Below are 14,207 nucleotides of genomic sequence, written 5' to 3'. Positions count from 1 at the left end.
ACTTTTCTCTTTTGATTGACTTGCCTCCACTGAAGCTGGCATGAAGTGTTTGCACTCGAAACAAGTGGAGCAAATTCTAATTTGTCTGAAATTGGCCCTCCTGTTAAATGTTAAACTGACCTTTTCAAAAGAAATTTACTTGATAGTTTTAAGTGAAGACCTGCTTTAAGCTAAACCTGTCACTACAACATGATTAAATTCACTTAAATGTACATCAGTTGCACATATTAATGGAAATTGAAATCAGACTAAATGGTAACCATAAATTTTAAAACGGGGAAGATGATAGGGATAGGAGGGGAGAGGAAAAAAAAAAAAAAACACGATGTGAAAGTTAAGGTGCCAAAGAGTAGGTGGGCTGAACAGGAAACTTTGTTCTGAAGCACTGAAAAAGTACCAACTAGTTTCTCTGTATTTATGATGTTCCTATTCCAATCCAGTGAAAAAGGGGGATTCATTGCATTTTTGGCAGGGTTTTGATCCGTGGAGACCTAGAAGAATTGGTCACAGTTATCTGGTCTTATTTCACTGGCTGCTGGACCTTTAAGCAACAAATTACCTGGTTTCTGGCAACCTGTGTGACAGATGGAGACCTGTGTGTGTAGACGGTGCTGAAAGTGGGTTTCTGGAGATACCTGCGATACAGGAATTTCTGCTCCTCAGAAGAACTTCACATTTTAAACTTCCATATTCTTGCCTCTTTCCCTTCCCTGCCATCCAACATGACAGTTGCAGTGCTTGGCTGTTGTGACAGGTGTTACCCAAAGTATCTATCCTAAGTAGGTCCTAATAAATCAAAACTAAATTGAAGACCTTCCACTTTATGGGCATTTATCGGTGACTTTCCATCAAGCAGAAGGACAGGACTTGGCAAGCATCTCCCAGGCAATTGCCCAGGGACTTATGAAGGTTCTTTTTTGAGGGTGTTATCTTCATGTAGCTCTGTGACCTTTGTAATCAGAGCACAAATTGGAACCTTTTGTAATTAATAATCCTTGTTCTACAAGATTTGGCTACCACACAGGTGAAATTAGCGTGGTTTTTGCAAGATGTTTTGGAATATAGAGTACTTCCATGTGGCACTGGATAATACTTCATAGGCATAATGAGAAGTTCTATTTAGCACCTAGCCCAAACAAGGATGCATTACTCACAGCCTGGAAGTAAACACTAATATCTTGTCTATCAAACATATGAAAGATCATTTTCTTTTCCACTGATGCCATCTCTACTTCCTACAATAGAAATATAAGTGGGTGCATATAATATATACCACCACCTGCCCAGTAGGACATATATCAGTATGAACATATGCTGCCTGATCGAGTCTATTGCACTAGTCATCACACAATTGTGTTAGCAGAGAGCAGCATGCCTGGAAGCGATGGACTTTGTTGGAGGTAGCATGTGTGGCACTGCAGGCAAATTTAGGTGTTTCCATGGCTTTTGTGGTTGTGTGAGAGATCTAGGGGGAGTAAATTTTTTTTAGGGGACAGATGGCGTACCATGAAGGGAAAAAATCTAAAATTGGTTAGGGGGCTGGCTGTGGAGGATGCTAGGCGAGGGGGAAGTTGGTGCTTTGTGCAGACATGGTAATCATAACTACTGTACTGTTTTTAGACCCATTGCTGTATGAAATTTACATATTTAACTATTTTAAGTAAATTCTAATTTAACCAATGGAGATGGGACTACTGGACTTTTCACTGAATGTCACTAAGAACGTAAAAACGACACTTTTCACAATTCAAGAGAGGATAGCTGGCAGAAGTTGTTCAAGGTCAGATAAGAGAAGTTGCTGTCAATTATCTTTGTATTGCAATTACTATTTGCTTGCTAATTAAATAAAACTGGCTTTCAGTGACTGAAGAACACACTGTTATAGGTGGGCTAGCAAAGCTGAAATTTGCTGACTTGCCAAGGACTTTGGAAGATGCATCTGTTTTAAGGGAAGTGGTGGTGGCTGAGGATGGTCATTCCATTATGTTTAGAAGGTAGAAGGATATCTCAGGTGTTTGGCTGAGCTCCTGCTGGAAACACTATTTTAATGACTGGGTTGTATAATTAATGTCTTTGGGCACCCAAAGCTTTGGAAAGACCTTTCTCACTTTAATTCTAAATAAATTAAAAACAGATGGCATGGGGAAATAATCTTCTGGTCCAATTTCATATTTTACCTAAAGGCAGTTGTGAGTAATGGAAGAATATAACCCATCAGTAAGAATTTTAATATCAAGGAATCTTTTCAAAACATTTCAATCTACAGTCTATTTTCTCAAAACCAGAAACCTATACAAGATGTTTTTGCAATGCAGAGCAAAATGGTAAATTGATCTTGTGCAGAATTTTTCTGGTATGGAATTTATGGCTCAGCTTCAACTTTATCATTTACCAGTAGTGTACTAGCAAGACACCATTTTATCTGTAGCTGACTCTGACTTAAAGACGACTTTCAAAATCAAAGAACCAGAAGAGCTAAGCTCATTTCTAGACTATCAGCCTGCAATTCCTCTATGCACAAATGCCAGTGTATCAATCCTCTAATAGACTGTTTGAACACCTTACCTTGACCACATCTTGCTCTATTCTTAATACACAGAACATGCTGCTGACCATTTTTTTTTTCCCTGCAGAGTGATTGGGAGCATGCATTCTCCTCAGGCTTAGGAAATTGTATTAATCTTCTGCTGTGTACTTTCATTTCATTTCCTGTAAAAAATCCATCTTCTGCTACTGGAGTTGACCTAAGGTTAGATGTCAAAAGAACAAATTACTGGCACTTGCTCGATACCCTGAGAGTAGTTATAAATAGCAAGCTTTATAACCCCACTGGTCCTTGAGATACATAGTGATAAATATGCTCCTACCAACCAAGAGGGGGGGAAAAATAAGGCAGCGTTACTCTGGATGATGTATGCTTGAAACTGAAGGAAATGGTATGGCTGCATCATTCAGGTAGTTTTACAAAAGAAAAAAGGTCACACTCATTGTATTTGCATGCTTTAAAACATTAATTAGTAATTTTTGGGTACAATATTCCTCATCCTGTCTCATGTATGGATATTACAAAGAATTTGAGGCTCAGACAGATTTCTACAGCTTTTAAATGCTGCAACAAATTCTTTCTTAGGTGATATGGCTGACTAGGGAAACAGTCTAGCTAATGGCTCTGCCTGTTCACTACTAGGACTCAGAACTAATTGAAACCTTTTCACTGGAACAGTTTTCTGCTGAGAAATGCAGCATTAGTCAGATAAAATTTTTCACAATATTTTAAAAATGAAATCTTGACAGAAAATGTTGGAATGATTTGAAACAGTTTCATTTTTATTTTTTCCTTTTGGTTTCATTTGAGCTTTTTTTCCTTTGGGGTTACAGACAGACTGTATTATAAAATATTCAATTGGATGAATAATGATAACTCTGGTACTAGTGGGATGAAACGCTCAGATGTTTTTTTTCACATAATCCTTTTCCAATGTATTTTTATGCAATCCACATTTTTGGAGTCATGATGGTTTAAAACAGGGCAAAAAAAAAAAAATGTGGGGGGGGAACACAACAAGGGAGAGTATCCCATCTCAAAGGGATGGGAATTCCATCTTACAGCTAGATCTTATATAATACAAGGTACACTTTCAGATGGTTTTTAAATGTAACTGGTCCTTAGAAATCAATGGAGTTACTCCATTATAACTGAAGGGATCTGGACAATGATTTTGAAAATGTCTTGGACTCTTTGGACCTTTTAATTTTCTGTTGTTGATTTGCACTGGTAAGACAGAATGAAAATTGCATATTGTTGTAAGTGCTTTGAGGGTGCTAGCTAGAAAGCCTCTTCTGCAGGGTATGTACTAAGAGACAGAAGACTTGCAACATTTTTATTATGCAATAAAACAGCTTTTTGCTCTTAATTGGAGAAGGTCTGAAGAAGTTTTGCGGATGTGTAGCTTGACTACGGATGCTAACACAGCTCTACTGAGCTAGTATGGGCAATCTCATAACTGATATAAGCTTGCTTTGAGGTTTGTTTTATTTTTTTCCCCTGGCAACACCCACATTTTCAACAAAGCTGCTATGACCTCAGTGTTATGATGGGATGGGGAGTGTAGGACATGTATGGCTGTCTCATCTCTCTAATTAATGGAAAAGCTTCCTGTTGCTCTCCCCTCAAGCTACAAAATCCATTAACCACCCCTTGGGGTGCCTGAAATTTATTCTGGCCATTACCATCAATTAGAAAGTTAATAGTGTGATGATTACTGGGCTACAGTCCTAGCTCTTTGTGTGATTTACACCAGACTGGGGTGGAAATGGAAAGATACAACACTCAAAGAACTACTGTGTAAATAAGAATTTAGCACTGAGTGCAGAAATGTCAGTGTGCCCATTGTAAACATATGACAAAATCATTAGTCTCTCTGAATTATTTTAATTTAAATGGTATCTTTCAATTTAAAATCACGGAAGGACAACTATAGTGTCTTCCATAGCTAAGATGAGATTTTCTGATTATGACCATAACCCTTAAGTCAGACTGGGACCAAGGGAATAACTTCATTCTGAACTGCAGTTGTACCTGGAAGAGAATGCTCTGATACAAAAAGGGTGGAAGTTTTCATCCTAGCCTCTCTGCTTTTACAAACAAGGCAGGTGAGGAGATCTTCTAGACTGGTTCTCTTCTACCTGTAGGTAGACTACAGCTTCCTTCAAATTTCTCTAAAGTAGTGAGGACCAAGTCTGTTGCCAGTAAACTCTTATTCTCTTCCTCAAGGTCTTCTTCCTTTGAAATAATGTTCTGGTGGCAAATGGATTTATTTATTTATTTTTTTTTAAACAGTGCTATAGACTTTGACAGGGAAGGAAGAAATGCTTGGAGTGTATATACAGTCAGATACACAAGGGTAATCAATATCTCAGTTTCTTGTATATATATTTTATATATATAATATTATATGTATATTGTGTATATGTATATATAATATAAATTATATAATAGCTCCCAAATATTTTTGTTCTTAGCCTGCTGGTAAGAGAAATCATTGCACAGTGAAAGGGGGTTATTGGTCAAGCAACACAGGACAGACATCTACACTTTGAAAACATTTAAAGGGGAAGAAAATGTGCGACATGCCCATCTAATTCAAATTTTATATATTTTTTCTACTGTAGTGTCCAATCTTGCTCTTTGGGTATCCAACCTTTATACTACAATTTCTCTGGAACCTGAAGGAAAAGAAGCCTATCTTCACAATACAGTGGAATGTTACTTCTGTTAAATTCAGTGGTGGCATCAGAAACTTGTTTGAAAAAATAAAGTCTTAATGTCAGTTTGCAAGCACAAGATGCCTTTAGATTGTTAAACATGGAAATAATGATGCTAGTTATGCTTTTGCATGGCTATTCAGTAAGATGTGAGGATCTGAAGAAATATTGTTTAGGATTGTTTTCCTAAAACTTCCCAAGTTGCAAAGGATTTTCTTTCTCTTTGTCCTTGTGAAAGGTAAGGAAGATGTATTGCATGGTGAAAAGTGCAGGTTGTTAAAGCCATAGTAGTCATGTTGACCTGAAACCTATCCGTGAGATCAGCTCAGCTCCAGGTGATAGTAAGTATGGATGGCTGTGAAACTGCATCCTATACTTTCAGCCTGCTTCAGCACATGAAGATTTAGCCACATAGATATGGATTCTGGCATGCCCTTTATTAAATGCATGCAAGGTAATGGATTGTCCCTATTTCAAAGATCATATAGTCCTGAGGAACCACCTACCTTAGAGAGAGGGAAAGAAATATTCCTCAGTTTCTCCCAACTGAAATATCAGCGAAAGCAAGTTAACCAAAAATATTTTTTTTCTTCAACCACTATAAAAAAAAAATAAAAAATAAAAAAGCAGATAAGTTATTTGTTTGTTTGAAGAAAAATAAACAACTTATCTGGGTCACTTACAGATAACACCTCCTGGTCCTCCTCCCTCCCCCCATCTCCCCCCATTTCCTTTCTTTCTTGGTTGGTTAACGTTTTGAATAATTATCTAATTCAATATGTAAAATCTGGATTGGATGTTAAAATGAGCTGCTTCTCCTTCTTGTCACATCTTTAAATTATTTATAGCATTAATCAGCTGAGCTATATTAAGTTAAAAATTGCAAGAAATTTGAGAGTGTATATTTCTGTTCATTTAGATTACTCCAAATAAAAGCTGATTAAAAAGAAGGAAAATGAATTAATTTAAGTGATTATGCAAAGAAATATCAAATTCATGGTTTTCTATTGTTTTCAGCCCCTTGCCATCCCCCTGAGTTTCTCAGACAGCTTCCATATGTGGGAAACTTTATTTTATGATGAGCAAATTCTTTATATAACAGAAAAAATTACACATTTCCATAAATTCATATAAAAATCTATTAACTTTATTTCTAGTAAAACCTACAGTTAGAACTCAAACTGGAAGCAAGACACTTTCAAAATGGAGGCTTAAATCTCTTTTAAAATGTATATTTAAACTATATTTAATTTTGCATTTCTTCCTTTTGACATTTATGTTAAGGCTCTTTTCAATCCTTATTTACACAAAATCTCAGAAAATTTATGCTGTCAGGATGGAGTGGGAAGTCAGTGGAGCCTAAGGGGATATGCATTTGGGTCTGTCACAGGCTTTCTTGGAATGTAAAAATTAGTTATCTCATGTTTCCCTCACCTAGAAAATGAGAACAGCAGCAATACTTGCCAGCCTGCTGAGGGTCTCATGAGGGAAAAAGTCATTGGAGATGTGTTCTCTTAGGAAGTGAGGCATGTGGGTCCCTTGAGTTATGAAATCCCTTCTTTTTCTTTACCCTGGAGATGTCTTTAAAAGTTAATTTCCACCTGTCAGGGTAAATTTGAAGTGTTTTTAGTGCTGTGACATGAGTACTACCATTACAGTAATGAAATTAAAGAAATGTTAACTAACTCTTTGCCTTGTCACTGCTGTCAGGTCACATGATAACACCGCCATTTTGAACCAAACCCTTATGAAACGTGGAGGGAAAAAAAAAAACAACAATCAAAAAAAAAAAAAAAAACAAAAAAAAAACCACAAACACCCAGACACTTCTTTGAACAAGCTTCAATTTAGATTAATCTCTGCTTAAAATACACAAGCTATGGCTAAAATGCTGCTAAGATTCCCTAATAAAACAAGGAAGAGGAGGCCAGGAAAACATTAATACATGGGCTAGGTCCAAGCTGCAGAAAGGCCTTTTCCAGAGGCACCAAGGCAGGGAAAGGAATGCTTTCCATTTAGAAAGGTTCTGGCTGGTCAGTGAGATAAAGGCATTTTATATAAAAATCCTGTGTTCTTTAAAAAGTCCATAGGAAAAATTCCTAAACACTCTAACTCGATAGCCTGTGTGCTGAAGGGGACCAACTGCCTTTCAGAGTACGGCATCAGGAGAGAAACATGTAGAAATGAGGGCAAGGGCAGCCTCTTTGCATAGGAAAAACCTGCCCGAGGAAGGTCCAAGGACACAGGTTTCACTACATTTACATCTTGCAGTTGCTCTTCAAAGTTGAGACGTAACTTTCTTCAGAATGCCTGTCCCTGAGAGACCCAAACAGTTCTGGTTGGAAATGGGTGAGGCCTTGGAGAAGTATTTACACAATGGGTTAGCAAGTCAGACAGTGGTGAGAAATACTCAGGTGAGGTGAGGTCATTCTTTTTAAAAACAAATGATTTTCAATGAAAATAAATATCAGGAGACAAAAACCACCTGTTCTGTGAGTGAGAGGCTGAGATCAAATCATTCGTTTCTGGAAAAAATGCTGGGGTTACCCATGAAGGAGTTAAATCAAAATAGGCACCAAGCCAAAAGTGGCATCTCTCAATGGCTTGTGAAAGGCTTAATAGGTGGAACATATGAACTTAAATTGTTATCTGTTGAAGAAGACTTTGACATTATTAGCTTTTGTGAAACACGGTGGCATGACAAAAATCAATGAGAAACTTTAGTACTTGGCTATAAAACCATAAAGGAAAGAGTTTCAATTTAAGTGATGAGGGAATAGCACCTCAGTCTGCAAAAATCCCCAGAAAGCAAGAATGCAAAAGTCTACAACAATACTGTAGAATTTAGGCTTGAAACACCATATGCAGGAACACAAATATGGTTCTGAAGTGCTAGCTCGACTATTTTTCATGTTAAGAGATGCAAGATCATTTTAAATGGTAATTATTCCGTTATTGAAAAACTTCTTTAGTGAAAGCCTTTTGTAAGAGCAGCCTGTGACACCACAGTTCTGCCTTCTGCAATCTAAAATCCTTCTATCCAAAAATCTGCTCAAGTAGAGAGCAACATAACGGCGACTGGTAAATCTTGTGATCAACTGGCCAGTCCCTTTGGAGGAAAACCAGGTGGCAAATGTAGTTATGTGAGAATTTGGAACAGATAATCTTATAATCATTGCTGTTTCTTACTTAAAATATCTGACTTCTGCCAGGATTGAATTCGTGTGCAGAAGGAAAAACAGACTAGAGCCCACCTCTTCACACTCTTCCTGGTCATGACAGGTTGCCCTGTTCTGCTGCTCCCTAACCACATTACAGATGCATCTATCCCTGCCTTCTTGGGCTGGCTGCTATTCTGAGAACAGTTAGAGCAGCAAATTAAACCGTGGAGGGATGAGGAGGTTGAGGACATAATACATAAGACAATCTTCTGATGATCAGAGGAAAAAAAAAATAAAATGTCTTGTTAGCACACAGAAAGCAGGCATAGTTGGTGGCAAAAAGGGAAATAAAATGCTTCTTAATGATGTGTTATAATAAGGGACTTAATCAGTTAATGTGTCTTTTATGGGGTGAAAGCTGTACCCCATAAAAGGAGCTGCACACTTCTACAGGCAGGAGACAGGATGTTACACAGTTTAAATTTGGTGTAATTTTTTTTTTTTTTTTTTGGTATAAGTGTTTCAGAAAGATATTTCACAAAAAGAAACCTTGACCAACCAATCAAATCGTTGATTTTTCAAGTCTTCAGCAGCTTACATTAAATAAGTACAGACAACCTTAAATTTGTAACAAAGGAGAGTAAACAGTGACTTGCTAGGGAGTTTGTTGAATGTATATATTCAAACTGACAGTACTCTGAATTTGTCTGTGCTTCTTGAGAACGAAGATAATTTCCATAGGGTTCGTGTAACTGGGTGATTCAGGTTGCCTATTATAGTTGTGAAATATTGGTAGGAAAGAATTGAGATATATTCATGACAGTAGGTGGACTAATGGAATTCAGTGACTTTATTTAAAATGTGTGGGAGTTTATTATAATACTATAATAGAAATGTCATTTACCCTGACAGAAGGAGAGGGAAAAGCCCCATCAATGAATAATAATGAAGTTATTTAAATGTCAACTTTCTTGCAAACAGTTTGCAAAAAATAAATTATTCTACATGTTTTTAGTTCAGGTTTGTTTTAATTTATTATGTACGAAGTCATAGTTTCAGTCCCACAGTTTGGGCTTTTTTTTTTTTTTTTTAATACTGTCAAATAAACTAGTAATAATTAAAATGTTTATCTCTTTGGGTGTTTGCAGAAATCATTCTGATTCACCAACGAAGTAGGAAATCTGATTCTAAACAGCTACTGGTAAAATTTGGGATTGATTTAGTGGAACCAATTACAACTAAAATGGTGGGACAGGTGTGAAATTATCAGAATGGAGTCTAAATACTCTGTTTCTGAAAATTATTCTTTTAGTCTAACTCGTTTACATTTCAGTAACGTCCACAATGTCCTAACACATCTGGCTTTTTTCTCATTTAATTAGATTGGCACAGATCTCATATCTCTCTGCAGACCTTTGTGTTTCAAACTCAGCTGGACTTACTTTGACTTAGCCTATAACTGTACCCACAGTCTGAAATGAAACATTTTACATGGGGATTTGAATTATTTGATGAAACCTGTTTTGCGATGTCTCTCCCCCCAGCAAATAAGTAAATAAATACATGGAAAAAAAACCATTGCATCATGCATGTCTACACAAGACCTAATAAAATGACTTGTTCTTCATTCAGTTATAGGTAGTTATTTCATTGGCTATGTCTTTTCAGCAGATGGTTCAGACGTTTCTTTGCTGTGTGTTTTTCAGGTCTACAGGTCCTGGGTTTAGTCCTTTTCAGATGATTTAGCCAGACATCTGCTTGCTCTGTTTATTTTACACAGACTAAAACAGAGTTCTCTCTGCAGAGCTTCAGAGAAGCAGCTCTACCCCACAAAGAGTGGGAGTGATATATATCTGTTCCCCTTCAGATAACAGGAATTTAATTTGTTGATCCTAAGTTAACATTATTTCTTAGGCCCTGCTGAGGTGCATCTGTCTTTTGCATCACTTCCAGGTTAGGCTAGTTTCCTGGATCACCAAATGGCTGATAAGTTTTCATAGGATAGGAGACCATGCTGCTTTAGATACGTATTTAATACAATAAATGAAGAGTTTGTTATTCAGGCTTCTAATCGATGTCTGCTCTGTTGTATACATTTGTATAACAGGAATAAGATAAAGGCAGATTGGTGATATCCCCAGGTCACACCTCAACAGAGGCTTTAGGTGTATATGGCGTTTCATTTTATATGACTCTTTTTTTCCACTGTTTTCTGTGTGTGCATCTACCGCCCCTCTTTGTGTTAAAGCACTTTTGAGTGCCCATCTGCTGTTGTAAGATATTTATCTGTCTATTAAATCTAAGGGTAACTATAAAGTGGTATAAGAGAAAACAGATTGTAGCTGGGCAGGTAGGAGGACTGGCTATCACTAATTTAGAACAGGATGATGTGAGCGAGATCTAACAGTAGCTCCTTTTATCACTTGCATATTTGTCCATCTGCCAAAACAACAAAAACAACAACAAAACAAAAATGGTTTTCTAAGTTTTCCAACCTTTCAGTTGCTTTTATAGATGTTGACAGAAGCGTACACTTCCATCTGTAGATGGCATTACCTGTAAATAAGGCTATGAATACAAAATAATTGTCTAGAGATTTGAAGTAAGAAAGGGCTGGCACTTCTGACTAAGATTATCATTTGCAATAGGCCTTCAACATCTGTTTGGCTGTACTGTGGTGGGAGTGTCCTTTAACAATTTCCAAACAAATTTTATGGGTCAGATTTTCTTCATTCTTACCCCTTTTTGAAGGGTCCCATTTTGAAATCACTGTCACTGTTTTAAAGAGGTGCATTCCTTCATTTACATGTCTTTTTCCCTAACTCAGCAGGTCAGATTTAGTCTTTATTATTATTATTATTATTATTATTAAATCTTTCAGCTTAAAATTCACAAGAACATACCTTGTTTTTGATGCAGAAATAATGACTTCTGAGTAGGCAGGGCAGTGAAGTGGAGAGGGTTACCACAGTGAACCAGCAGTCCTTGGCAAGGCTGTGGTCAGTCTCCCTTCCCCTTAACACAGGAAGGTCTCTGAAACATTCAGTAATAGAAATAACTGTAGCAGTGTCTTCCTCCTCTCTCCACCAAGGAAATAGCTGGGTTAGTTTAGCTGTGCTCCTGAGAGAGATGACCTTATCTTCTGATTGATCTTTCCCTTTATGAGAACTTGGCATTAATCTTCTAACCAACAAAGGTCATGCATCTATATGGGCGCAAACATTTATAAGAGGCAGGGGGAGGAAAAAATCACGTTTGTAGACCACAGGCCAGTTGTTACAGAACAAAGACTAGACACGTGCAAATACTTTGATAAAGTTCCTAAATACAAAGACTCCGCTTTAATGCAAATTCACATTTTGTTGCAATTTGTTTTAACGGATGGAAGTCCAAGCTAATGCCTTCTTCTGTTATTTGTGTACTGATTACAAAATGTGAAATCCCAAAAGCTATGGCATGAATTTAGTCCGCTCTAGATGTGGGATCCAATCCAAAAATCTAATTCCTGTGCCACTGCCTTAAAAGCAAATAAATAAATAAAAAGATAATGTACTTTGGTAGGCATTAAGTATTTTTTAAATACCTTTGTGAATTTGGCTAACTGCATTACACTTGGGCTGATTCTCGAAGTTCTTTGGATATTAGGACATCATTCAAGCAAGCATGAGCTGCATAATGAACAAAAACTCTGCTGATAGTTGATCTTGGTTCTAGTCAAGCATCCAGAGCGGATATTATGGGAACTTTGTACAGTCTTGTTTGTTTGTGTTTTTTTGTTCTTCCCCAAGACGTGTAGTTAATGTCTCTATGGGCAACACTCATAACAGAAATATATTATTTTCCCTGCTGAATGGGGGAAAAATATTGTTCTTAAAGCAAGAATAAAATGTGTCCATACTTTCTGTTGGTACACATAAATTGTAGCTGTAATGCTTGTATGGTTAGTTTTTTCAAAAACACATCACTGGTTTTCATAGAAAACTGAACTCTAATTTAACTGAACAATCAACCGAAGCGGCTACATTAGAATATGCTGAGAAAAGACTCTTATCTTAGCAAAATTTAGTCTAAGCTTGAATTATACATTAATCAGATGACTCTAGTCTCTTACTGTCTGCTATTTAGTATTTCTGACAATCATTATCATCTTCTATATGCAGAATTTATCATTTCTCATTGTACATGTTTATTTTAAAATGCTTTGGGAAGATGCTGTTTTAATTTTTCCTAATCTAATTTAAATGCAAATTGTAAGCACTCACATGATGCTGTGTGTGTATATAATTAAGTATCATTATATACTACATGAATCATTCAAAAAGCTCCGGAGAGCCATTCTACTATGTAAAGCATAACTTACATTGAAAAGACGCCAAGTGACTTGTGGTTCTGTGATTAAGTGTTTGTACTTATGAAATCTCTCATTGAATTATAGGTCAACGGATTATGGGACAACATATGAGAAACTGAATGATAAAGTTGGCCTGAAGACTATTTTGAGCTACTTGTATGTTTGTCCAACAAACAAACGTAAGGTAGGTGATAATGTGATTGGCTCTTTTTTATTTTGCTGTGACTTGTCCTAGTAAACTCTTCCTGTTTCTTCAATATCCACTATTACTGACTAGAAACTCTGTCTCCCTGACCTTGAAAAAAAATATGTAACTTTACCAAAATATATGCTGGTTTAGACCACCCATACCACCTACCCGTGTATTTCAAAAAATATATATTAGCAAAAGATGACCATTAAATGGATAGACGTAATAGGTATCATGTATCTAATTGTTTGCTTATCTTCTACCTGGTGGTGATATTTTCTGGAACTGACAGAGACTCATTAAAATGACAGAAATGCATCTACAGTGACCAGAGTGTATGTAACATTATTTCTTTTAAGTACTCCCAGTAGTGAACTGAAGGGGATTTGACAAAATCCTGCAGAGAAAATGCGTTCCAAAGCCCAGGAGGTTTTAATCATGCAAGCACCCTGCTGAGTAACAATTTACTAAGAATTTGTAATGCTGACATTCATAAAAGGAAACTGATGCCTTCTCTGATGTACGTTTTTGACTTTTTTTTTTTTTTTTTTTTTTTTTGTAATTTGGAGGTATGCAATAGGAAGTGATGAAGCGCAGTTCACAATGGTGATGAAGACTTGTATTCATATATGTGGATATGCTAATAAAAGTGATATTGTTTAAAGGTCCTGTGTTATCTCATCGTTGGTGATAAGCAATTATTAATACTGGTGCTTTTGTGTGGACATTAAAAAGTAGCTTAAATCTTCCTGAAATTACTAGTTATTTAATTTCAGATTTCCTCATATGCTGGTCCAGGGAAAAAAAAATAAAAAATCAAGGCACGATTAAAGAAATTGTAGTGGTGACATCATTATCCTTGTAACTTTTTAGCTATAGGACTATGCACACTCAATATGTAGAAGACCAAACTCCAGCTTTATCTTTTACCAAAGGGGTTATGAACATGGATAATGTCATTTTATTTTTTTTGCTTTCTGTCTTATTACATAGTTTGAATTGTTCCGGTAAGAACTGCATTGCTTCAGCAGAAAATGCTAGTGAAGACTCATTTGCGAAGGAGGCACTGTATATTTGAACAGCTAAGCTTACTGTTGATGTTGTTTTCATTTTTCAGAGAGAATAGGAAAGGCAGAAGGACCTGTCCTAACAGAGGAGACAATGCCTACCATTATTCTCTTGTAGATCATGTTTAACTCTTTATTCAAAAGGAACTGGCACCTCTAGGTGTAAGTCATTG

General features: G+C 36.6%; 1 protein-coding gene across 6 annotated transcripts in view; it reads left to right on the top strand.

Annotated features, from left to right (window-relative positions):
* The window catches only part of SORCS1 (sortilin related VPS10 domain containing receptor 1), a 287,728-nt gene that overhangs the window by 112,084 nt on the left and 161,437 nt on the right, over positions 1–14,207 (top strand). For all 6 annotated transcript variants that reach the window (XM_084525016.1, XM_084525015.1, XM_084525014.1 and 3 more), the window contains one exon: positions 12,862–12,961. In XM_084525016.1, coding sequence (XP_084381142.1) covers positions 12,862–12,961 — 100 coding nt within the window. The remainder of the gene's footprint in view (positions 1–12,861; positions 12,962–14,207) is intronic.

The sequence above is a fragment of the Aythya ferina genome (assembly GCF_964211825.1).
Source record: "Aythya ferina genome assembly, chromosome: 7".
Lineage (NCBI taxonomy): Eukaryota > Metazoa > Chordata > Aves > Anseriformes > Anatidae > Aythya > Aythya ferina.
Note: the sequence above shows the minus strand (reverse complement) of the source record. Positions and strands in the feature narration are given on the sequence as shown.